Source organism: Indicator indicator, chromosome 5 (assembly GCF_027791375.1).
Source record: "Indicator indicator isolate 239-I01 chromosome 5, UM_Iind_1.1, whole genome shotgun sequence".
Classification (NCBI taxonomy): domain Eukaryota; kingdom Metazoa; phylum Chordata; class Aves; order Piciformes; family Indicatoridae; genus Indicator; species Indicator indicator.
In genome coordinates, this window is record NC_072014.1 from 13206270 (window position 1) to 13232054 (window position 25785).

The 25785-nt window shown below is 56.4% G+C and overlaps 2 protein-coding genes across 2 annotated transcripts; one reads left to right on the top strand and one right to left on the bottom strand.

Annotated features, from left to right (window-relative positions):
* The first annotated feature begins 2628 nt into the window (after positions 1-2628).
* On the top strand, positions 2629-21239 carry COL18A1 (collagen type XVIII alpha 1 chain). The gene is given in 42 exon segments (XM_054380944.1): positions 2629-4228; positions 7950-8494; positions 11622-11705; positions 11798-11857; positions 12037-12175; positions 12293-12396; positions 12485-12511; positions 12613-12783; positions 12869-12895; positions 12987-13049; positions 13168-13254; positions 13417-13470; positions 13550-13699; positions 13837-13899; positions 14059-14103; positions 15098-15229; positions 15315-15386; positions 15497-15523; positions 15637-15681; positions 15826-15888; positions 16275-16310; positions 16381-16470; positions 16641-16670; positions 16781-16807; positions 17001-17063; positions 17218-17292; positions 17384-17419; positions 17538-17591; positions 17836-17910; positions 18123-18194; positions 18394-18436; positions 18548-18610; positions 18700-18743; positions 18850-18972; positions 19065-19209; positions 19346-19419; positions 19500-19628; positions 19815-19850; positions 20065-20337; positions 20421-20618; positions 20816-20931; positions 21026-21239. Coding segments are annotated over 42 exon segments (5574 nt in total).
* Positions 21240-22717: 1478 nt separating this feature from the next.
* SLC19A1 (solute carrier family 19 member 1) lies at positions 22718-25345 on the bottom strand. Its single transcript, XM_054380945.1, has 5 exons — positions 25169-25345; positions 23675-24422; positions 23220-23412; positions 22995-23136; positions 22718-22900 (listed from the first exon to the last, which is right to left on the bottom strand). Exons 1-5 carry the CDS (start codon positions 25343-25345, stop codon positions 22718-22720), a joined length of 1443 nt encoding a protein of 480 aa, XP_054236920.1.
* Positions 25346-25785: the final 440 nt, after the last annotated feature.

Genomic DNA, 25785 nt, shown 5'->3' on the forward strand with positions numbered 1-25785 from the left:
ATCTGAAACCTGGGTGACAGGTTTGGTTTTTTTTTTTCCCTTTTTCTTTCTTTTTTTTTCCCCTCCTCGTTTCCCTCCACCCTTTTTCCCCCCTCCGTTTTTTTCCTCAGTCTTGTCTTTCCTTCTTTTTTTTTTTCCTCCTTTTTTTTTTCCTTTTCCCTTTTCTTTTGGGACAGGACTGAGCCCACAGTGATCAAAGTGGCCTCATCCCCCTTTTCCAGGGGGACCAGACTGCAGCAGCCAGTGCTGGATAGTGGTGGGAAGACACAGTCAGTCTGTCCAGGAGGGAATTGGGACCAGATTGAGGAGCCAATTTTGCTTTTAAGGAAGTGCAAAGTCACAATGAGCTTCCTGCAGCATCCCCTGGAGCACGCAAAGAGCTCTTTGGGAGCCTTTAGCCTAGAGGAGGTTAACAAGGGGTTTCCCCTCCTCTGCCAGCAAGCCAGCTGCTGTGGCTTCTCTTTGGGGAAATACCTCTCAAAAACATTTTACTGGCTGGTACATTCTGCATCCCTGCCTGGCTGCTTGGGTAGTGGCAGAGTTGGGGACATTGGGTTGGGATGCTCTAGTGCCGCCTATGCCACCAGGCCACCCTTCAGGCCCTTATTTTGGAAATCCCACTGCCAGGAGGGGGGTCAGCAATGCATCTGTGGAACACAGGTGCTATAATCTGGGGGGGATGCCTGAGCCCTGGTTGCCTCCCTGGGAGCTGCCAGCATGGAGTTGTGCAGTGAAATGAAGATCATTGCCTTAATGAGGGCTGGCAGTGGCATACCTGCATGTGAGGAGGTCCCACAAGATTGCTGCTTTGCTTTAAGCTGCCTAATTCCAGTAGAAGGGAGAAATGGGATTTTTTTCCAGCTGGGCATCTTGTCTGCACACGCTTGGGGCACCCCAGCATGGTGCCACCGCCAAAACCTTCCTGGCTGAGATGAGGCAGCTCATTGAGGCTCCTCGTGATGCTCCTGCCTGCCTCCAGGAGCTGCCCTGGGTATGCTGCATGGCTCTGAGAGGCTTGGATTGTATCCCTGCTACAGGCTGTCATCCCCCCCCCACTTATCTCCTTGCAGTTTGGCTGCGGGAACACTGAGCTTTTCCATCTGTCCTCCCCACCAGTGGGAGAGGAGCAGTTGCTGGCATCCCACTCAGACTTGCTGAGTACATAGGGAGGTCTACACCCTGCCAGGACGCTGCACCCTTGCCTCAGGGGAGCAGAGCTGGGTGCAGTGGGGTCCCGTCCAAACACGCCAAGGCAGGTTGGCAGGTTGGCTCCTTTTCTCAGGTTGATGGTTCATCAGGTTCATGAGCTGCAGGGGGGCTGTATGGAAACTCTGACATATGGACAAAAACACATCCCACATTAGATTAGTCGTGGGCTGTTCCATAATATGTGCCCCTAACAACATCAGTCATGGGGCAGCCTACGAGCAGCAGCAGCCTTGCCGTGCCAGCCAGTGTTTTATGGGGAAAACTCACTCATTTCACTTAAAAAGTATTGTGGGAAATGTTCTGTAAAGTAGAGCAGACATCTGAGTGTTTGTTTCAGTGCTTTTCCTGCATATATTTAAACACGAGCATCAGGAAAGTTGCCTCCCTTTCTGCTCCATATTGCCAGGCCATGTTACCACAGGCTTTCCTGGTCCTGCAGACTCCCAGTGAGGGGGAGCCAAAACTGTCACCTCTCCATCAATGTCCTTTCTCAGGGGCAGTTCTTGAACCACAAAAGTGACCTGCCCAGTGTCACAGCAAGAGCAGCATAGTGGTGCAGGCCCTGGCTCTGCTCCATCGCTGTAGGGGGCCATAACTGGTTAGTCCCCATGAACAGGGGTCGTCACTTCCAGAGCAGGGCAGTGCTGATGAATGAAAATGGACCAGATAGGTGGATTTGGGGGATTATTTTAAGCTCAGGCAAAGAGCAGCTGAACTTTTTGGAGAATGGCTGCCTGGGGGAGATTTTCATCCTGAGCTTCAAGGCTGCAATTGCTCAAACCTCCTGGTTTCCAGACGTTGCTAATGGGTGATGTTCCTGGCAGAGAGAATTTTGAGCACTCCCCTAACCATCCTGTGACAGCACCTGGGGGGTCCTGGCCCTGTAACTGAGCTGTGAAAGCAGCTTAAAAGCACTTGACTCTGGAGACTTGTGTTTCCGGATGGTGGAAATGTTGGAAATGTTTTCAGGGATTTTTCTCCCCTGCTCATTCTGCCTTGCTCTGATGTTATAACCTTTCCCTGAGACCTGCAATGTGGGGCGACCTGTATGTCCCATTTAAACTGAACATCCATTCGGACCCTCTCCATGTGTGACCCCACCCTGTCTGGCTCTCGACACTGGTAATCTAACCAGAGCCACTGAGCAGAGAGAGAGTGTTCAGGATTTTCTGGGCAGGAAGCAGTTAAAATTATGTCAGCAGCAGCTGGGACTGGGAACAGGGTGCATCTGAAAGCTGGCTGGACTCCCAGAGGTTTTGGGGGGCTCAGGTGGGTCACCAGCCAGGCGGCCAGGTCCCTGGGGGGCTGTGCCGGGTGCAAGGGAGGCTGGCGCTCAGGAGAGGAGGGTTTGGCAGAGCCACTCCTCCCACTCCGCTCCAGTTTGAAGGGTTGTGTGCTCGAGCCTGGGAGGAGAGAGCAATGTGAGTGCTCCGGGAGTCTGGCTGGGGCAAAACTCCTGTCTCTTCCCTGCTTTCCTTCTTCTGGCCTCTCCATTTGACTGTCCGAAGCAACGGGGCTTGCTTTCCCTTCCTAATGGCCCCACCTCGCTTCGGCTTTCTGCTCCTTCTGGCTTGCTGCTTCTCCTCCTCTGAAACACAGTTCCTGGACTGGATTTGGGGCAGCACGAAGACCACGGAAAGCCCAGCAGCACCCGGTGAGAGAACCACAGTGCTGGAATCGCTCACCTCTGCAGCAGCTCCCACCCCCAGTGTGTCCCCAGGAATGTCAGGTGGCCAAATGTTGGGAGAAATCACCACCCCACGGTACCAGGAGCCGGATACTGTTACAGCAGCACCTGCAAGCAAGGAGACCACAACTGAAAATGCCACACAGTGGGACGGGAATGCCACGAGGCTGGTGGAGAGCATGTCATGGCCAAACATCACTCCACCCCACAGCACATCACCTGCCCCTGGCCAGGATGCAGCCAGCAGCTCCACTGACAACCCACAACTCCTGGAGACAGTGACCACCAAGGGCCCACAGCTGCTGGGGTCAGGGACCACTGAGGACCTGCAGCTCCTGGGGACAGGGACCACCAAGGACCCTCCGCTTCTGGGGTCAGGGACCACTGAGGACCTGCAGCTCCTGGGGACAGGGACCACCAAGGACCCACAGCTCCTGGGATCAGGGACCACTGAGGACCCACAGCTTCTGGAGACAGGGGCCACAAAGGACTTGCAGCTCCTGGGATCAGGGACCACCAAGGACCCACAGCTCCTGGGGATGAAGAACACCGAGGACCTGCAGCTCCTGGGGACGGGGACCCCTGTGGCGATGGGGACAGAGGTGTCCTTGCAGAGACCAGCGGGTCCCCGGCCAGGTAGTGCCCCTTTTCCTTTCTCACCAGGTGGCAGTTCTCGTGAGCAGGTGGTGCCGCCCTCGGACGCCATGGCACAACTGCCCCGACATCGCCACAGAGCGTTTCCCACCCTGCCAAAGCTGTGGCATGGCACCAGCCGCCCAGAGCTGGTGGTGGCTGGCACAAATGGGAGTCGGAGCCCTCCTTTGCCTGACAGAAGGGCAGATAATGGTGTGGATCCTCCTCTTGCTGATAACTTCAGTCCTCTCAAGTTTGATTTACTAACCGCTGCTGCACAACTCTACGGTAGTGGTGGCACAGGGCTCCCATCCTATCCTGGACTGTTGCCACCAGCCGGCCATTGCCTTCCCATCCTGACCCACCTGCCCTTCTGCAGCGTGCTGGGCACCGACCATTTCAGATTACCAAATTACCTCCACCACAGCAGCGAGGTGGAAATTCGGGCAGCTTTGCATGAGTGGGAGGGGCTGCTTGAATCGCGGTGCCATCGCTACGTGGAGTGGTTTCTCTGCTTGCTCCTGCTCCCAGGGTGTAGTGCCGCGGTCCCCATAACCCCCCCACCATGCCAGGGCTTCTGTGAGGCCGTCAGAGACCTGTGTTGGATGCACTTGGCTGGCGGGCACCTGCCTCTGCCTTGTGATGCTCTCCCCAAGGAAGACGATGGGTATTCTTGTGTCTTTATTAATGTTTCTGCAGGTAATGTGGCTGGGTGATGTCCATGTGTTTGTGTGTGTGTCTCCCCCTTTTTCCCCCCAAACTCCCCCAGGTTTTTAGGTGCAGAAGAATGCTTCTGCTTTGTCCCCGTGGGATGCTCTTTAGTCCAATATTGCTTTCTGTCCAGTCTTGGCTTCTTCTGCAAGGCTCCTTCCTCAAGGCTGAGCATCACCATCCCCTCTTTGGGCTGTTTCATCTTTGGTGAAATGCAGCAGCCAGCTCAAAAGACAAAATTCACTGGTGGCCAGGACAAGAGGTGCTCACCAAGCACATTGTGCTGGCATTCAGGGACAGTTTGCAGGTGCCAGAGTGCACAGCAAAAGGCTTTGGGGTGTCTGTGCCAGGAGCAGGGTGCTTGCAAAGCTGGCAGCTTCCTGCAGGGACAAAGGACCAGGACCCTGCAACGGCACAATGCTAGCAGCAACTGGGGACATGGCAGTACCTTCAAGGTGACCCTTGGCTGTGCCCACACACTCCCCTCTCCCAGAGTGGCTCTTTACCTTGGGGTTAATGATTTACCCAACAGCTAATGTTTGATCCCCCCGTGCTTGGCAGGTGGGAGAGGTTACTTCTCCAGCTTCATCATTAGGTGGTTGTGACCTTTCTGCATGTGAATTGGGGACTGAAACGTGCTTCTTTACCAGAGGCATGGAAGGAAGGGAGCAGAGGGGAAACTGGCTCTTAGAGAAATGCCCATTGGGGTGCAAGAGCAAGAACACGGTTTGAGATGAAAGCAGGAGTGGGAGCTCGCTGCTGCCCTTGCTGAACCCTCTCAATGAGGCTGTGTTCCTGGCTGGCCCCCTCCGCACTCAAGTGATGGCCTGGGGCTGCTGACCAGGAGCGGCGAGGCACCCGCTGCTGTCAGAGGGGTGATTCAGAGGGGGCTGGCAGACAAGGGTCTCACACGTGGTCCCCTCAGCATCAAAGCAGCTCTGTTCGTGGGCCAGCCCTGGGAAGGGGGGAAATGGAATCATGGAGATGCTCAGTGGGAGGCACATGCTCCCAAACGGGCAGCATCAGGAATGGATGGAAGATGTGGGTGCTTTGGTGCACCCCAGGGAGTGACTTGAGATGCTCCTGTGTGCCAAGGATCCCCTGCATGCTGGCAGCATGCCATGCTGGCAGGCCTGGCGTGGACCATCCATGAAAGTCATGGCAGAGCAGGAGGGTGGCTTGGAGCATCCCTGGAGCCTTTCTAATGGCAACAGGAGCAAACAGCTGGGTCGCTGCAGCCAGAGGCATCCCTGCAGCCATCCTGTGACAGCAACCTCTGGTTCTCTCTGCTCTGTGGTGGGTGCTGCTGGGTTGCTGTGGGGAGGAGCAAGGTGCAGTATTTGGTCTCTGAGTGCCCTTTGGAAAAAGCAGGCATGGTCTCCTGAAAGGTTTGTGGTTGACAAGGGGCACTTGGCTTCTACAGAGGACAGCTCTTTGAGGGGTTCCCTCCATACCACCTCCCTACTCCCCAGGCCCTGTTGAGCTTCACAGCCTTGGCCTCTGCCTGCTGTACGTGTTGCACAGGGGAAGGACATGTCCCCATTTGCTTGTGGAAGCACCAGTATCCAGCTCCCACCACACACTGGGGGGTGAGTGGCATGTGTGGAGAGGAGTGGAGATCTCAGAGCTAACTGAAACACCAAGGGGAGCGTGGTTGCAAACTGCATCATTAACAAAAGACTCTTTCAGCCAGTCCTGTATCACCCCAAGCCCCAGGGGCAGAGAGTGCCTTGTCTGACTGCAGAAATTGCAGTGCAGGCTCTTACACCCGTGCAGACCCCCAGGAGGAAACTCTGTTTTCCTCTTCCCATAAAGCTATTGTGAATTGGGCTTCTTCCAGCCCAAGATAAGCTCCATCTCTGTATCCTGGCATTTGCTGTCAGCTTGGCCTACTTGAAGGGTGGCTGTGGATGACAGGGCTGTGCATGGGGCAGTGGCCATGAGCTTGTGAGGTGCCTGAGAAAGGGGGGGTCTCAATGGTGTGTGCCAAGCTTGGGCTTGCTGCAGATCCAGGGTATCCCTGCTTGCTCACTCCATCATTTCTCCTGTAGGGTTGCATACATCTGTGCATGAAAGGGTTCTGGACTCAAAAGGATGCTGGACTTGAAAGGATGCTGGACTCTTAAGGATGCTGGATGCCAGGACCCAGAGGTCCCTGCATGAGAGGCAGAGGGGCTGCACTGAGCCCTGCCCCTCTGAGTGGGCTGGGGAAGTCCCATGGAGAAGCCTGATCATGGTGCAGGGCAGATGAGGGAGTTAGAGCTGGTGCAAGACCAGGAGGGAGGTTTCCTCTGAGCCAGGTGCTCAGTTTTGGGATGCCAAGCTTGGGAGGGACTGGGGGCTTGGGGGCACAGGGTGGACACAGAGTAGTTTCAGATCAGCAGGCTCAGAAGAGGATCAGAGGGTCTAGAAGAGGGAAAACTTGTTCCCACCTCTTATCAGTGACATTTTTAATGTCCCCACTGCCAGGGTCTGTGTCACTGGGCTGGCACTGGCATTGGGGCTCAGCAGCTGGGGGAGTCTGGGGATGCTCTGTGTGTGCAGGTACCCTCAGGCTTTGAAAGAGACACTCAGGTTTTCATCTCCCCCACCATCCCAAGAGGTATGTTTTCCTCCCAGGCAGGGCAAGGCTGGGCTGATTTCTTCTGTCTTTTTTTTTTTTTTTTTTAAGAGCTCTGAAGGACAATGCCTGGCTCCAGAGCAGGGTGGAGGTTCCTGGCTGGTCCTCCTGGGCTCAGCACACCTCTGATATCCCACCATTGGTCACGTGAAACACAAGGGCTGGAGCTGGGGACATCAATTGTCTCAGCTCCTGCTCCTGGCTTCAGATGGGGCTAAAATCAGCACCAAGCATCTGTTCCTGGTGCAAAGGTCTTGACTGTTTCAGATCTGGTGTGGCTGGGATTCCTCCCTCCCAGGGAACGTGGAGTTAAAAAGCACCCGATGTGCTCGCTCCCACCAAGTTGGCACCCACCCGAGCAGTTGACATAGGAGAGGAGGAATCCAGCTCCCGGTGTGTGGGCGATGAGGATGTGCCTGCTGCCAAAACGACGGGAGCTGGCGTACAGGGAGCCCTCTCGCCCCGGACAGATGTTCAGCTGTGTTGGGTAGGAGAGCCCATCCCGAGCAGAACTTCCCCAAGCGCCTTCAGAAAAAGGAGTTGGAAGAGGAGGCGAGATCCAAATTGAGATCATCCTGGGAGGCTAATGGTGTCCACTGGATTCAGCCTCATTCCCAGAGTGTTGCAAGAGGATGGCTCTGATTTATTTCCAGCTGGGGTGACCACGTGAACGTGTCAAATGATGACGTGGGGTGTCACCATGACCCTGTAGCGGGTATGGATGCAGCAGGCTGCCTCGCAGCTCTGCAGTTGTTCAGCATACCAGTGCTCCAGCTGCACTCCCTGCTGCCTGCACAGGCATGTTGCTACCATGGGCAAGATCCTGTTGGTTATATCCCATCTCAGGGATGTCCCAGCTATGGTGGGAGGGCTAGCAGCAGGGAACAGGTGGCATTTTGGGAGTGGGAGCAGCTTGAGGAGCATTGCTGCCTTGACCAACACACGGCCTAGGGAGGGCAAGCAGAGGATGTTGTTGAATAACAGCATTTGGGAAAGGCATGGCTGGTAATGTCTTCCCAAGGCACCTTGTTGAGAGTGACCACCTTCACTGGGCCACTTGTGACCATCCCCTTTCCCTTCCTCTTGCAGAGAACCTGAGCACTGAGGTCAGCCTCCTGGAGCTGATTGGAGACCCCCCACCAGAGGAAATCCTCAAAATTTATGGCCCTGACAACAACCCCGGCTATGTCTTTGGCCCCAATGCCAACACAGGACAAGTGGCCCGGTACCACTTGCCAAGCCCTTTCTTCCGGGACTTTTCTGTCCTATTCCACATCCAGCCCACCACCCCACGAGCTGGCGTGCTCTTCGCTATCACGGACTCCTCACAGAGCATCATCTACGTGGGCATCAAGCTCTCAGAGCTGCGGGCAGGCAAGCAGCAGATCATCTTCTACTATACGGAACCAGGCTCGCCAAGCTCATCTGTGGCAGCCACCTTCACTGTGCCTACCTTGCTCAACCAGTGGACACGTTTTGCCATCAGCGTGGAGGAGGATGAAGTCATCCTCTACCTGGACTGTGAGGAGCATGAACGGTTCCACTTTGAGCGCTCCCCAGATGAGATGGAGCTGGAAGAGGGCTCCGGGCTCTTTGTTGCTCAAGCTGGAGGAGCTGATCCAGATAAATACCAGGTAAGGCCTCACATCACCCCAAGAAGCATCTCCAGGGAGTCTGGGTGAGGATAGAGAGACATGACACCGGCCTATGCCTATTGACCCAACCTCTTTGTCTAGAAGACAAACCAGTGGCTACATTCTCTGTGTGAGCCTGGGGAAGGAGACACTTGAGAAGGGAAAGTTGGCTTGAAAGGCCACCAACTTTATTGTCTTGGGTCTCACCAAAGGTGGGGGTGGTGGGAGATGGGGTGGCACTACAGCAGTCACTATTGCCTGTCGCTTTTCTAGCAAACACATGGAGCCTCTCCACTGCTAAAAATACCTAACTCCTTTGGTAGGGGAGCTGATGTGGCTGACAAAACCTCTCTCTTAGCTGGAAAAAATGCTTGGGCCAGAGCATATCTTTGTTGGCTGACACTGGACAGTATCTACAGGAAGTCTTTGGAGAGCAAGGAGAGAAGGTGATAGCTCAGCCTATGATTTGAGCATGACTTATGTTCTAGATAAAGTTTATGGAAAATGTGGGGAAAATGGCCAGCGGGCATGGAAATCCCCCATGGTGCTTGAGGGAAGTTCAGGATCGCACCAGTGGGTTTCTCCTGGGCTGAGCATGGTTTGCCCAGCAACAGCAAACTCCACTCTGCTGAATGGAGTGGTGCTTTTCCCAAGGACCTTGGCGAAGCACGTTTCTGATCTTAAACATAATCTTCCTCAATGAGTGGTGCTGCTACGGTCCCAGTTAAATGACTTCAGGCAGGGAAAGATCCCCCAGGAAGGGGTTAATGATTAATGGGCTAGAGACTGGCTTGCACCGGCATTCGAGTTGGTCCCTTGAGGTCTCAAAAGCAACTTTGTCTCTTGAACAATTTTTTGCTCTTGAACATGCTGGGAGGTTTAAGTCATGGTCACAGAGGAACTCCTCTCACCAGCTGAAGAGGGTTTGGCACTGTGTGGAAGGCAAAGCAGCAGCCCAGAGCAGAGCAAACTGCTCCTGCCTTTCTAGCAGGTGATGTTCCCGAGCTTGCCAAACCCCCAATCCCACTGCCCGCCCCCAGTTTTCCCGCAGGGAATAGCGGGCCATGGACAGAAGGAGGCTGACTCACTTGGCTGGCCAGGAGGGGTGCAGGGAGCACAGGCTTGGATATCTCCTTGGCATCTGACTGCCTCGTGTTATTTCCATCTCTGACCAGCTCTGCCTCGTGTTATCTGGAACTAACAGGGCATCAAGCTGATTAAAACCTGGCCCTCAGTCAAGCGGCAAGATGAGCTGCCTGAGGGCAGCTGGAGGGCTGCTGGTGGGGTCTCAGCTGGCATCTGTATCTCCTCCCAGGTTGCCTTTGTGTCAGTGGCATGAAACCTGGAGGGGCAAAGCCTTTGGTTAACGCAGTAGCCTCTGGGACAGCAGATATAGATCTCTTCTCCCAATTTGTTGGTCTCTTCTCCCAAGTAACAAGTGATAAGACAAGAGGAAATGGTGCCAAGTTGCACCAGGAGAGGTCTAAGTTGGACATTAGGAAGAATTTCCTCCTCTAAAGGATTGTGAAGCCCTGGCACAGGCTGCCCAGGGAAATGGTGGAGGTTCCCTACCTGAAGGGATTAAAAAGTTGTGTAGATGTGGTGCTGAGGAACATGGTTTAGTGGTGACCTGGCGGTGCTGGGTTAATGCTTGCAGTAGGTGATCTTAAAGGTCTTTTCCTATCTAAACTATGATTCTACATCAAGGAGGTTACTGTAAATGGGGTCTCAGCTGAGATCTGGCAGGAAGATTTGTTTGAAGTTGGGTGCATGATAAGACCTCTGGTGTTGCTGCCCCTTTACTGGGGCAAACAGGCGGCACAGTGCCCTTATGACCGGCCCTCATGAGGATACGCCAGTTCAGGGCTGGAACAGGATTATTTCTGGTGCCTCCAGAAAGCCCCAGGACCAGGAAGGCCAGGCTGGTGTGTTGCATTTCTCAAAGACCAGGCTTGCTGCTGGTGCTCAGTGGGGAGGAGAGGAATGAATGAGAGCTGGCTGTGACCAGGGCGAGCAGCTGGAAGAGGTCACAACCCATCTGGGGGGCATTTGCTTGTGGGAAGGATTTATTTTTTTATGTTATATATACAAAAATACAATGTTTGTAATATGGTATGCTTATGGCATATCTATAAAATAATGTATTTATAATTTATTCTTATTATACTGTCACAGCCAGCCTGGCTGAGCTGCAGCTGCCCCTGATTCTTATTTTCTTAAACCTCTCATGTTTGCTGGCACAGCTCTCTTTCCCGGACATGGTGCACTGTGCTTTCAAGCCTGCCCAAATATTATTTTAGGTGTCTTGCCCAGAGAAGGGACACCAAGCAGGATGTATCTACCATCTCAGAGCTTGCTTTCCATTGTGGTCCCTGGCACCTTCCTGCTGGGACCAGAGGGGTGGTCAGCACCCCATGCTGGCAGCATCCTCATGTCCTATCGCAGCAGTGAGGATGTGCTGGGTGACCCCACTCACCGTGGAAGCCACGAGGTTCAAGCTGGTACCCACACACCCTTCCCGGATGAGATGGGGATGCTGCCCTCCTGCACAGTGCTGATAGCTCAGCTGCAGGCTTTTGTCTGGAGGCAGCATCCTTAGGAAGAAATTTGTGGTGGTTTCTTGAATAAACAAGCAGCTTGGACACGCACAGTGCTTGCAAAACCCAAATAAATGGCAAGGAAGGGAGGATTAGCCTAAGAAATACAAAACTGGGATTGCAATGGGTTGGGAGCCCTCCAGAGAGGGGAAACAAAGAGCACAGCCATGAACTTCCCTGTAAAAGCATTGCTGGCTGGCTGCGTTCTGGCCGCTACTTCTGCTCAGCCTGCCTGGTGCTGGAGCTGGCATGTGGCTCTTCCTGTGGCTTGTTGAGCCATGCTGGTGGTGCTGGGCACTAGGCTTGCAAGGTTGAAACCTTTCTGTGCTGGGTTGTGGCTGGATGCTTGGGTGGACAGCACTCTCTGCATCAGGTGAAAGTATGGAGGGGCACTCAGTGATGTGATGGCGTAGTGGTACGGCAGATCACACCATACGGCAGGGTGGCTTGCAGCACCTGTCTGTCTGTGGCATGCATCCATCCATGGCATCCATCTATGTGTGGCAACCCTTCATGTGGTTTTCCTCCAGGGGGTGATTGCTGATTTGAAGCTGCTAGGGGACCCACGGGCAGCTGAGCGCCAGTGTGAGGAAGAAGATGACGATGCTGAGGAGGTGAGCACTGGCAGCCCAAATGGGGTGGGCTAGAGGGCTGCTGCCCCGTGCTCCCAGCTCACCTCTCACCCCTTCTTCCCTGGCAAACACAGGTCTCAGGTGATTTTGGCAGCGGGGCAGAAGGTGGACATCAACCTTTAGGGAAAGTTGGGGTGAGTTGGTGCCTGCAGATGTTGCAGTCAGCAGCGGGATCCCAAGCCTTTAAGGACAAGGAAGGCTGGGTCCCCTCTGTGGTCAAGGTCTCGGAGTGTCTGTTGGGGTCCTTGCAGCTGTCCCTTTTGAGAAGGCACCAGGAGGTGAATGGCACTGTGGTGTCCCCTTATTGGCACAGGGTGTCCCAGGGCTGGTGGATGCTGTCCCTGTCACCTCTCCCCCTATGGTGGTGGGCAGTGGACCTAGGACCAGTGGGGGCTCCCCACAGCAAGCTGAGAGGACCAGAGCAGAGGAGACACTGCAGGGCTCCACGAGAGGTAATGCTGTCAGCTTTTCCCTTCCCCACCGTGCTTGCTGACTCCAGGGCACACCAGTGGGAACATGATGGAGTGGCTGTCCTCACGCACAACCAAATCCCCTTTGCCTTCCCTCAGGCGTTGGCCCCAAAGGTGAGAAAGGAGAGAAGGGTGAACGTGGCCTGAAAGGGGACTCGGGGACTGGTGGCATTGTGAGGACAGGCAGTGTCAAGGGCGAAAAGGTGGGTGAGAGACTGGACCTCGAGAACTCAAGGAGGCTGGTGCTATCTCCATGTTTGTCACCCACTCCTCTTTGTTTCTGTCCTGCAGGGGGAAAAAGGAGAACTGGGCATTAAGGTGAGCACTGCTGGTGGAGCAGGACCAAAGCCATGCCTGCCTGCGCTACCACTCCTGGGGGCATGCCATTCATGCTGGTTTCCTTCCTCTCCCCTCCCCAGGGCAGCGCTGGATTTGGCTACCCTGGCTCCAAGGGCCAGAAAGGTGAACCTGGTGATCCTGGACCCCCTGGGACTCTCTCACAGCACACCGATGGCTCAGTGGTGGAGCAGGTCACTGGTCCCCCAGGGCCACCGGGGAGGGATGGAGCCCCTGGCAGGGATGGCGAGCCCGTGAGTCAAGCACCCCATCCATCAGGGATCCCCTCTCCCCTCACCCCTGTCTGCTAGCACTCTGATCTCTCTCTGCTCTCCCTAGGGTGATCCCGGCGAGGATGGCAAACCTGTAAGTGTGGTGAGGGCTGTGGGGCAGGGGGTGGGTGCTGGCCACCCCGTTGCCTTGCCACATGCTGACACCCCACTGCTCCTCGTTGCAGGGTGATATGGGGCCCCAGGGGTTCCCTGGAATGCCAGGGGAGCCTGGTCTGAAGGGAGAGAAGGTGAGTGCCAGTGGTGGGGGACAGTGCCAGTGTGGGGGCCTACACACCACGTTACCCCTCCTTTCTCTTGTCATCAATTTGGCTGCTCTCACAAACCGTGCTCTCTTCCCTGTGTCAGGGTGACCCAGGCATGGGGCCAAGGGGACCCCCTGGACCTCCTGGACCCCCGGGACCACCAGGACCCTCCTTCAAGCATGACAAGCTGGTGGGTACCCTCTGGGAAAAAGTGATTTGGAGGGGACATGGGGTTCATCAACCACAAAGACCTGGCATGCTGCCATCAGCCCCCAGGCAGCATCCCCACACCACTGGGTACCCTGACCATGACTATTGATGCCTGACATCACCCTTGTGCTTCCCCACTTAGACCTTCATCGACATGGAGGGTTCTGGCTTCACTGGCGAACTGGAGACCCTGCGGGTGAGTGTGGGCGAGTGCCTGTCCTGCAGGCAAGGAGTAAGGGGACACACTCAGCCATTGTCCTCTCCTTCTCTTTTAGGGTCCACGAGGGCCACCTGGTCCTCCAGGACCACCAGGTGTGCCTGGTTTGCCAGGTGAGCCAGGACGATTTGGAATGAACCACACAGACCTGCCAGGACCACCAGGGCTGCCAGGCAGGGATGGGATCCCTGGACCACCAGGGCCAGTGGTAGGTGTATGAGGTGGCCAAGAGAACTGATCCCAGGGCCACCCCATAGCAGTGGGGCTGTAAGTTCCCCCTGTGGCAGTGGGGGGCTTGATACCCACCAGCCCCACAGTTTCCGTGTGCTCCTGGGCATCTTGCAGGGTCCTCAGGGTCCTCCTGGAAGAGACGGGACACCTGGGCAGCCAGGGCCCAAAGGAGAGCGGGTGAGTGTCCCCTATCCTGTGTCCCACAGGAGCATGTCACAGTACCCCTGGAACATCTCTGGGAGGTCACAGCTCCCTCCAGCCCAAGGCTGGGGAGCACCAACCTGCTCCTGCCTGGAGCTGAGGAGCTTCTTCACACCCTCTTCTCCTCCTCCTCAGGGTGACATGGGTGACCTTGGCCTCCCTGGTGCACCAGGACCCAAGGTACTGTGCTTAGAGTGTTCTTGCCAAAGAGTCCCATGTGCATTGCAGACCAGATGCAGGGATGCTGCCTGGGAAGGCCACCTCATACTGAAGTGCTCAGGCAAATGGTGGTATTTTGAGTCCCTCCCAGAGCAGAGCCATGCTGCAGCTTGGTTCATGTAGCTGATGACCCACCCCAGAACGCCTGCTAAGCTCCTACCACCTTGCTTGGCTTTGTTCTGAGTGCTGCCACCTTGAGAATCACAGTACATTTTGGGTAGGAAGGGACCTTTAAATGTCCTCTAGTCCCACAACCGTGCAGTGAGCAGGGTCACCTTCCAACTAGATCAGCTTGCTCAGAGCCCCATCCAACCCAACCTGGAATGTTTCCAGAGATGGGACATCTACCACCTCTGGGCAACCTGTTCCTGGGGAGTGGGCAGGAAAGTTGAGTGGAGTGTTTTGAGGCATAGAAGAGGAGTTACTGGGATCTGGATGAATCTTAAGGATGTTCCTTGGGAATGGCCCATCCACCTCAGCCTGAGCTTGGGGCAAGAACCTCAAGAATTACCGTTTCTTAGTGCTGCTAGCACCAAAGAGGTAGGTAGGGTGGCAGTGGGCGTAAGGACCAATCCTGTTCCTCAGAGACCCTGTAGCAAAGCACAGTGATGTCTGCAACTGTCCCCCATCAGCACTGAGCTCTGCTGCAGCATTGCTGCATGTGCAAAAAAAAAAAAAAAAGGTGCATTTATGATTTTAGAGGAGCCTCTGGTGGCCACTGTGCACATTGCATTGGCAGCCAATGCCACCCAAGGACAGCTGGGAGAAAGGATGCCCGAGGTGGGCAATGCCCCTTCCTGCAATGCCCCAGACGGGGAGCGTCTGTGTCCTGTTCCAAGGGGCACAGGGATGGGGATGTGGGAGAGGATGCACTGCCTTCCTCTTACAGGCTCCAGGCAGGGACTGTTGTCACCTTGTATCACCTGTCCTCTTGTTTTTCTTGTCTCCTTCACAGGGCAGCAAGGGAGAAACAGGACCACCAGGAGCCCCAGGAGAAACGGGATTAGCTGGTCTGCCTGGGCCCATTGGACCCCGTGGGCAGCCAGGGCCCCCAGGACCTCCAGGGCCAGGCTATGAGTCTGGATTTGTAAGTGACCACCCCTGTGCTGGGGGAGGAAGATGAGCTGGAGCAGGGGCAGGTGTGGCTGAGCTCCTTCTCTCTCCTCACCTAGAGCGACATGGAGGGATCTGGGCTACCATTCACCACTGGCTCCCCTGGACCACGCGGACCTGAAGGGCCACAGGTAACAGCTCTTGTCCCTTCCCTCCCCTCCACCCTGGGCTTCCTGGGGCATCCCCTGCCATCATGTCCCCTCCTGTCACCTAACACTCATGGCCCACTTGTTGCTTGCAGGGAGTGCCAGGACTACCAGGGGTGAAGGTGAGGAGCCCTTTAAACACCTTCCCAGTGCTGGACCCTAGGTTCCATTCTTGCAAGATGCCCATGGGCAGCTTATGGGGATGCTCCTTCTTTTGACACCTCTTTCTTTGCAGGGGGAGGTTGGCAGTCCTGGGCAGTCTGGCTTGCCTGGAATGAAGGTAGGAGTGCTGGGAGACTGGGATGGTTGATGTGTGAGCACCTGGATTTGTAGGGCACTGGGCAAGGCCCCTGTGCTCCCCAACCTAGGACTGTCAGAGGGATGCTCCATCCTGCATCTTGCCCTTTCCCTCACTTCGTTGCAGGGAGATGCTGGCATGCCTGGCATGGATGGCCGCCCTGGCCTGGAGGGCTTCCCTGGCCCACAGGTAGGAACATCAGCTCTCCCTTTCCAGGAGCCCCTTCACTCCAGGCAGGACACCTTTGATCACTGCAGTGCCATTTGCAGCAGCTGAAACTCATCCCCTCTAATGCCTTTGGCTGTTCCTGTGCTCTGGAACCCAGTTCACCATGTGCCAGATGTGCCCATACTGCTTGTGATCCTGTCCCCATCAACTTGCCATATTGCTCACTGCCACCACCTCCACCCAAAAGTATCCCAAGCTGGCTTGCTGCCCAGACTTTGCAGGCAGAGGGGGGTGGTCTGAAAGATTTTGCCAAGCTGCAGGCCCGAGGCGGGGGTCTTCACTTGTGATCCAGGGTCCATTGTGTATGGTGCTAAGTGTGAAGCTCACCTGCCTGCTTCTCCTTCCAGGGACCCAAAGGTGACAGAGGCAACCCCGGTGAGAAGGTAGGTGCCACTGGGCTGGGGACAGAGACCACCAGTGGTGGCCCTGGGGCTGATGACTTATGTTTTGCAGGGTGAGAAAGGCCAAGATGGTGTGGGGCTACCCGGCCCCCCTGGTCCACCTGGTCCCCCTGGACAGGTCATCACTGTTTCCAGCGAAGATGTAAGTGCCCAGCTTCACAACAGCTAGGGGAAGCTAAAATTGAGCTGGGTGGGGAAAGGGGTCTGCCTAGCACCTATCATGTGTGGGGACTGAGGGAGAACACTCCAGGGGCTCTGACCTCGTCAGAGAAAAGACCAGGATGAACAACCTCATTTTGTCTCTTTTTCCAGAAATCTTTGTTGGCTTTACCTGGTCCAGAGGTAAGTATTCCCCCACCACTCCTGCCCACCCCTTAACAGTGCCAGAAGAGCACCTAACTGATTGGAAAGAGAGGGTTTGCCATTACAAGCAACTCTGCTTCTCTCTGCAGGGCAGACCAGGCCATGCTGGCTTCCTGGTGAGTCAGTGGCAGAGCTGGGGACCACAGGGGTGACTCCAGTGAAAGCTCCTTGCATGCTTTAGTGAAACCTCTGATTGCTGGTCCTGCTATGCTTTGCTGCAGCAGTGTCAGCATGGTGGTGATGGTGGAAGGGGTTTGGGATCTGCCTGTGGTAGATCAGGGCTGATGTGGGCTCTGTTTCTCTCTGCAGGGCCCAATGGGACCAAAAGGAGACCGAGGGTCATCTGGACCCCAGGGTCCTCCAGGGTTGAAGGTAACTGCTCCAGGCCACCTTCTCCCCATGAAGTGGTCACATTCCTGGTCCCTCATCCTGCTTGGCCTCCAGGGTCCCAGTGGTGATGCTATCCCTGGTACAGGAGGGAGCCTGGTCCTTCCCATCTTCCCTCACACCTCCTGCTGTCTTGCAGGGAGAGAAGGGGGAGCCTGGTGTCATCATCAGTCCCGATGGGACTATGGTCACTGCAAAGGTGAAAGGAGAAAAGGTGGGTGCACTGTAGGAATGGGGACATGTCTCCATGCAACAGGTATTGATAGTCCCAGTGATGGTGTCCTTTCCCTCTCTGCTGTCCACAGGGGGAGCCAGGGATGCGGGGACCGATGGGACCCTCTGTAAGTCACCATCACTATCACCATCCTTCTTGTATCCCATGGAGCTAATCCAGGGCAGAGGGGAACAAGAGGTGTCCCTGCTCTGAGCACCCTTATCCTCATCTTCTCTCCCCTCCAGGGTCCACAGGGACGAGCAGGGATGAAGGGAGAGATCGGCTTTCCAGGCAGACCTGTAAGACCTGGTCGTGGTTTGTTTGTGCCCTTGGCCAACACCTCCTCTACCACACCTACTTGCACATCCCACCCTATTTGCACATCTTGCACTTCCAGAGCCCCAAACCCTATTGTGTCCCCAAGGGGCAGTGTGATGCCAGGGTGCTGGAGGGGATGCTAGGTTGTCAAAGGTGACACTGGGGTGTTACCCTGGTGTTGGCAGGGGGATGGGGAAAGGGTTTATGTGTGCTGCTCATCCACAGGGACGTCCTGGCATGAACGGGCTGAAGGGTGAGAAGGGTGACCCTGCAGATGTCAGCAGCATCCTGGGCTTACGGGTGAGTACTGCTGCAGCAGTTGCCAGCTGCTGGCCCCCAGAGCTGGGGACACACCCCAGGGGTCTCCCTGGGGACCATAGTCCCTTTGGAAAAGGCATGTCTCCCTCTTTTAGAGACTGGCTGCCCTTCTGGTGCAGGACATGTTCCTGGTGTATCCTGACAGGGACTGTCCACTTTACAGGACTCTGACACCTCTTCTCTTCCCCCCACAGGGTCCCCCAGGACCTCCAGGTCCCCCAGGGCCCCCCGGTCCACCTGGCAGCATAGTCTATGGCAACAGCAATGTAAGTAATAACAGGCTCATCATGATGGGATTGCTAAGGGCTGGTGACTGGATCTCCCTAGTATCTCCAGCCTGGCTAGAGGATGCTCTGATGGCATTCTGGCCAAGGCTGGCACTTGCAGATGTTATCAGCATCATACTAAGGGGAGGACCCCAAGGATGCTGTTGTTTCTTCATCCACTTCCTTTGCAACCCTTCAGGCCTTCAGCGATTCTGGCCATCCTGCTCTGCCAGCCTTCCCTGGTAAGGCAGTGTCCCTTTCCCAGCTCCTTGGGGCATTTTGGGAACCCCTGGTAACAGCTGGGGCTGGGATGCTGAAGAGCCAAGATGGCATTTTTCTGCTGCTCCCCACAGGTTTCCAACAGTTTTCAGGACAAAAAGGAGAGAAAGGCGATGCTGGAGCCCCAGGACCTCCAGGTAGGAGACTGGTCCTTGCAGGCAGAGGCGGGCAGGGAGTGGCTTGTGCCCATCCTGGCTCTCCTCTCCCCTCCTCTTTCTCTCTGTAGGCCACTTCCCCTATGACCTGAGTCACTTCAGTGCCACCCTGCGGGTAAGCACTTTGCCTGCTAGCAGTGGCTCACAGGGCTGGCACCTGGCACAATCTGGAGTACTGGGCTGTGCCCCAGCCACATACTTAAGGCTGTGCCATCCTGCAGGGTGACAAGGGTGAGGCAGGTCCCAAGGGTGAGAAGGGCGAGCCAGGCAGCACCTCCCTCTACAGTCCCAGCGTCTCTGGGCTACCAGGGCCTCCAGGGCCCCAGGGCTACCCGGGGCTGCCGGTGAGTACTCCACACGGCAGGGGATGAGTGGGACAGAAGGGAGAAGCATCCCTGTGTGCTTTGCTCTAGGAACGTTCTCTTGCACTGCCTAGGGTCCCAAGGGGGATAGTATTGTTGGGCCACCAGGGCCTCCTGGACCTCAGGGCCCTCCTGGTATTGGATATGAGGGACGACAGGGACCCCCTGGCCCTCCCGGACCCCCTGGTCCACCCTCCTTCCCAGGTCCCCACAGACAAGGTGAGTAGCTGCCTCACTGCATCTCTCCCTGCCTACCCCCATCCCTCCTCTCCATCCTCTTTACACCCCCCAGTGCCAACCCTGCATCCCTCCCTGAGCTGCAGCCCTGTCCATCTCACCTTTCTTCATTGCCCAGCTATCAGTATCCCTGGACCCCCTGGACCACCAGGACCCCCTGGACCACCAGGCACCAGTGAGATGTCTTTGGGGGTGAGTCAAGGCTCTGGGCAAGGGGTTGCCCACAGGCTATCTGGCCGAGCCCTGAGCCACCCCCCGGGCTGTGCCCGCAGCTGCGTGCCCTGCCAACTTACCAGGCGATGCTGAGCGCCGCGCACGAGCTGCCCGAGGGCAGCCTCATCTTTCTGATCGACCGCCAGGAGCTCTACGCTCGCCTGCGCAGGGGCTTCCGAAGAGTGCTGGTGAGTGGGGTGGGGCTGGAGGGGCACCCCACCTTGGCTTGCCATCACCTGGCTCCAGGGGAGTGCAGATGGCATGGCCCTGGGGTTTTGGTGGTGTCTTCTGGAAATGCCTGGGGGGTCCCCACTACCCGTGCGTGAGGAAGAGCAGAGGGGGCAGCTGGGATCTGATGTGCCATGTCCTTGCAGCTGGAGGAGCACACTCTGATCCCCAGCTCAGCTTTGGTGAGTCCCCTGTCCCCCATTCCCATCTCCATCCTCCATATCTATCCTTCATCCTCATCCATCCTCACCCCATCCCCATCCATCCCCCATCTCCAGCCATCTTCATCGCTATCTCCATCCAGCCCCAACCCATCTCCATTTCCATATCCATCCTCATCCCTATCCCCACCCAGAGCAGCATCAACCCTCATTCTGGCTCCCACTCCCTCCCCAGGACAACGAGGTGTACGACAAGCTGCCCAGCGTCCACTACGCTGGCCCCCAGCCCCCACTCCAGCCCCATGGACCCCTGCATCCTCTCCGCAGCCATGTCCCCCCACCCACCGCCCGGCCCTGGCGCGGGGATGAGGTGGTGGCCAACCAGCACCGCCTGCCTGACCAACCCTTGCTCCACCACCAGCATGAGCTCCTCAACAGCTACTACATCCACCACCGGCCGGATCCGGCTCCTGTGGCTGCCCACGTCCACCAGGATTTCCAGCCTGCTGTGAGTGCCACCTGATGACTGAGGGCTGGGGAGGATGAAGGTCAAAGCTGTGTCCCTCAAGATCTGTTGTCATCTCTTGGCAGCTTCACCTGGTGGCCCTGAATGCCCCGCTGAGCGGCGGCATGCGTGGCATCCGAGGTGCTGATTTCCAGTGCTTCCAGCAAGCCCGGCAGGTCGGGCTGTCTGGCACCTTCCGTGCCTTCCTCTCCTCCCGCCTGCAGGACCTCTACAGCATTGTGCGCAGGGCCGACCGTGCCACTGTGCCCATCGTCAACCTCCAGGTACATTTGTGTCCCCCAGCCCCTTCTCAACGATCCAAGAGCTCTGAGGGGTGGAGAGCATCCCAAACCCCCCATCCATCCGCATGGCAGTAACAGTGGAGCATCCCCTCCCCAGTGGCTGCTGAGGCTCAGAGCTTCTGTGGTGTTCCTGTGTCAGGTAGGGCTGACACTCCATTTTTTCCCTCCATCCCTATCAGGATGAAGTGCTCTTCACTAACTGGGAAGCCCTTTTCACGGGCAGCGGTGCCCCACTGCGAGCTGGTGCCCGCATCCTCTCCTTTGATGGACGAGATGTCCTGCAGGATGCAAGCTGGTGAGTGCGGGATCAAGTGATGGAGAGAGGGGAGATGAGGGTCTGCGCCTGGTGTGGGCAGCAGCAGCCACCCCACCACCTCTCATCTTTCCAGGCCACAGAAGAGTGTCTGGCATGGCTCAGATGCCAAGGGCCGGCGCTTGCCTGAGAGCTACTGCGAGACGTGGCGGACGGACGAGCATGCTGCCACTGGCCAGGCTTCCTCACTGGCCTCTGGCAAGCTGCTGGAGCAGGTGGCCAGCAGCTGCCAGCAAAACTTCATTGTCCTCTGCATCGAGAACAGCTTCATGACTGCTGCCAAAAAATGATACCTTCCCATCCCCTGGGTACCCCACATCTCCTCGGGGAGGGTCAGGCCAGCCTGCACCCTGGCATCCCCTCGGGTCCTCAGTCCCTGCCGTGTGCCTGACCTCACCCTACAGGATTTTTTTTTCCCACAGACCTGAAGCCAAAGAGTCTCACCATCGCCCCTGCCGTGGGTCAGCAGGGGCTCATGTCCCACCTGGGGCAGGGCAGCAGTGGGAAAGCTGCCTTCCTCCTCCTCTCACTCTTCTTCTGACTCATAATATTTAACCACTTCAGCTTGGGTCCCCCACCTGCTCAGATGCTCTTCCCAGGGTGGCTGGGCAGGATGATGCTGCGCAGGGAGATTTCAGAGCTGTCTGTGGTATGCCCTCCTGGAAAGCTTGTGGGAGTTCCTCTGATCTGACCCCACCTCCAGCCCCACACTGTCCTCACCAGGACCTCAGGGTCGGACTCAAACCTCCACTGCTGGGGCTACAGGGCCTTTTTCATCCAAAATCCTGGCATCCCACCCAATCAAGGGACCGTCCCATGGCAGCACCCCGGCTCCTTCCAGATGCTGTCCATCCTCCCCAGGTAAGGACCAGCCCACCCAATCCCCATCTTCAGCTTCACTTCCACCTCCCAAACAGCAGCTTGTGAGTGCTGTTGGGGAGTGAGGGGGGCATGTCTGGTCCCCTCCAATCCCTCTGCACACCCTTGGGCCCCCCAGCCATGCCCCTACACCCTGGGTCCAGCCACACCGAGGGCAGTGGGGTGGCCCTGACATGGGGCCAGGCGTGCCCTTGGCATGTGTGTGTTAAGTATGTGTGGTACCGAGGGCAGGCACTGCCATCACCTTCCTTCCCCAGGCCACCTCTGCTGCACTCTAAGGGCCAAGGAGCAGCAAAGGTGGTTTGAATTGCTGTGGGCAAATCCAAGGTGCTAAGAAAAAAAAAACGAAAGAAAAAAAAGATAACTGTAACGAGCTTTTTATTATTGTATGGAAATTATTACCATAAAAGCTGTGCGAGTCACAAGGTCTCTATTTCTTACAGTCTACTGTATTTTTTGTAATTAATGCAATTTAAAGCCTGTAGATCTTTTTATTATTATTTTGTGTGTGTGTGTGTGTTGGTTGTGTCCCATCAACCATTTTCTAAAGGCACTGAATAAAGAAAAGTTATCCTCTTGTAGCCTGGCTCCGAGCAACGATGGGGAGCTGGTGGCTGGGAGACCCCCGAGGACCCATCCATACCCTGTGTGTGGCACCTGGCAGTGGCAGCGATGAGCATCCTGCCCCTGCTATGGTTGTGTTTGTGGCTGGGGTAGGGGGGCATAGCCCTGCCTCCATGGAGCAGAAAACTGGTCCCAGAGGGTTACGTCCTCAACGGGCCAGCACTGTGAACTGGCGACGGGACAGGAGACTAAGCACAGGGTGACGGTGGTGTTCACGTACAGAACAGAGACCCAGCCTCAGCAGTGACTGTGCCAGCGCTCAGGCTCACACAGCGCCGGCCTCCAGGCTCCTCTCCTGTGCCTGCGTGTCGGCAGGGAGCGGACACGGCTCCTTGGACAAGGCCAGCTCTGCTGGCTGCTTGTGGCGGCTGTGCCGGATGCCCACGACGATGGCCGCCAGCAGGTAGGCCACTGCCAGCAATGTGAAGTAGCCGAAATACACATAAAACTGCAAGGGACAGGGAGAGAACAACGCTTGCAGGCCTCTCTTCATCCCACATCATTAGGGGACCACCTCCATCCCAAGTACCCCTCATCCTTACCTGGGGATGCACGGACAAGCCCAAGCCCCTCTCATCAGCCACGATGATGGTGATGATGGTCTTCAGCACGGTGGAGAAGAAAGTGTTGACCCCAAAGACCAGTGCACAGAGCTCTTTGGAGAGTGAGGTAGCAATCTGGAAACTGGGAGAGAAGGGGGCACCAGTGAACCCACGCCACCAGCCAGGCTGCTGGGGTGGGAGCAGGTCTGCAGGGGCATCACGCACATGGCAATGGGCACCAGAAACTGGTAGGAGCCACGGAAGAGGACATAGGCAGCGTAGCACAGCCAGATGTTGCTGGTGGTGGTCATGAGCAGGAGCAACCCCGCCTGGAAAGCTGTCACCACCCCAATCACCAGCTCCGACCACAGCGTCCAGCGTATCTTCACATAGCCAGCTGCGAAGGAGGCACCAGCCCCTGAAGAGGGGATGAAGGATGTTGTGAGCATCTCACCAGCTTGGCAGCACCTTACATCCCCCAACTTAGCGATGGTCATCTCATATCATCAGCACTACAAAACCATCCCTTCCATTCCCCAAAATGCTGTAAGGACTGCAAATCCTGAGGAGGCAACTGAATGGGGATCTCTACATCCTGGTATCCCTACCCATTCCTGGGGACACAGCAGGATGGGGGTGTCTCCCCGCATCATCGGTGTCTCCCACCCATGCAACCATACCCAGCAGTGTGGAGGCAGCATCCACTCCTCCATTGTACACCCGGCGATTGTCCATGGCAGGGTAGATCTCGTTCCAGAGGATCTGCACGTAGTACAGCATCAGGTAGTAACCAGCTGAGTTGAAGACCCACCACAAACACCAGAGACGAAGCTGGGGTTGCCTGATCAGAGTTCCTACTTCCCGCAGCATACGGCAGAGTGCTGCCTCTCGCCAGTCCCCTCTCCTGCCACCGCTGTCCCCCTCGGCCATCTTGTCCAGCTCATGGGGTGCAGCCCCATCTCCAGCCCCTTTGGAACGGTTGAAGAAGAGGCTACGCCGGGGGCGCTCGAGGAAGAGGGTGAGGATGAGGCCGAAGCTGACGAAGCCCAATGAAACGTAGTTGAGGGTGAGGAATGAAACGTCACCCAGAGTGATGCAGAGCTGACCCAGCACGGAGCTGGTGAAGACGCCTAGGAGGACAGAGGAGCGGGAGTAGCTGGCCATACGCTGATAGCGGGATGGGGCGACGAGGGAGAAGATGTAGGAGGAGTAGGCGATGCGGGCAGCCATGGTGACACCATAGAAGAACTCCATCAGCTGCATAGCCAGGATAGAGGTGCCCAACACCAGCAGCAGCCAGATGGAGATATGACTCAGGCTCTGCAGCACCAGCACTGGCTTGTAGCACAGGTAGTCTGTCAGCAAGAAGATGGGCACCAGCATGGCCATGTAGGAGTAGGTCAGCACCGGTGTGATCACATTAGTCACCTGCCAAGGGTGCAGGGAGGGACTGAGCATGGAACATGTCCCTGGGAGAGGCCCCCAGCCCAGAGAAGCGCAGTTTGGGTGGGCAGCAGCTGCTGGCCCCCATCACAGCATGTCCTCAGGGAGGAATGTGGCCTGCATCATGCTCGGCCAGGGGCTTGGCTGAGCCTTGGCCCCCTCCTGTGATGGGAATGCAGCATTCCCACGGATGCAGCAGCCTGTTCGGACCACGGCCAGCATCCCTTGGTCAGACAACAATGACATGTGACCCCTCCTTTTCTAATCCCATCACTGCCAGAAGCCTGGTAGTGCCCAGCACTGTGCCCCACACTGCACTGTGACAACAGGACAAGGCCTCCTATAGGATGGGATGGGGCTTCTTCCAGTCCAGCATCCTCCTGCCATCCCACTGACTGCAAGGCCCTGGGCAAGGGTCAGGCATTCCCCCCTGCCAAATCATTGACAGCCTGGGCACAATGTCTCATGCCAGAGAACGCTGACCCTGGGACTTAGGGGACAGGGTGACCTCACAGCCCAGCAAGACAAGCTGCCAGATGGACGTATACCACACCACCTTCTCCCCACCAAAAAGCACCACCGTGCAGCACCACATGCTGCCTTGCCCAGGACACGGCATGCCTGCATCCCTCCATGCCCCAGGACCACAGAAGGATGTTCTGGCCAGCCCCAGGGTGGAGATCGTGTCCAGAAAGGGAGGCCCTGTGGGGGATAGGCTCCCCATGGCTCACCTCAGCCCGTGTAAAGTTCTTGTCAGCCCCCAAGAGATACGGGGTGATGAAGCTCTCCCCAGGCCGGATCTGTGTCATGAAGCCATAGAAGCAGAGGTAGAAGACTTGCAGTTTCCAGCGCTGGTCTGGTGCTGTCTCTGATGCCTGCTTTTTGGCGTCATCGTCGTTCTTCGGCATGGCTGGGCTGTCCTGGGCTGCCTCTGCAGAGGGCTGGCGGCGATATCCCAGGGACTGTCAGCTAGGCAGACTCTGCCGGGCCAGGCAGCCCTTCTCTGACCGCAGGCAGTCTCCGGCGCATCGAAAGCCACGTTGCTGTAGTTTCTGGGGAGAAAGCAGCATCTGGCACTGGTTCAAATTCCTCCATAATCGCAAGGCAAATAAATAACCACTACCTTCTCCCCAGGACATGTTCTTACAAGAAGAAAAGCAGCTGCATGTCATGCTGTGCAAAGGACAGGGGGGTGCATTTCAGGCAGCATTTGTAAATCCCACATAAAAGAGCCTGGATGCACAAAGCACCTGGGTCTGTGGTCAGGCATCCTCAGCTCCCAACAACTCCTTTTTTAAAGAGCTGGAAGGGTTTTACCCCCTTCATGAAGCGACACTTCCATCTGAGC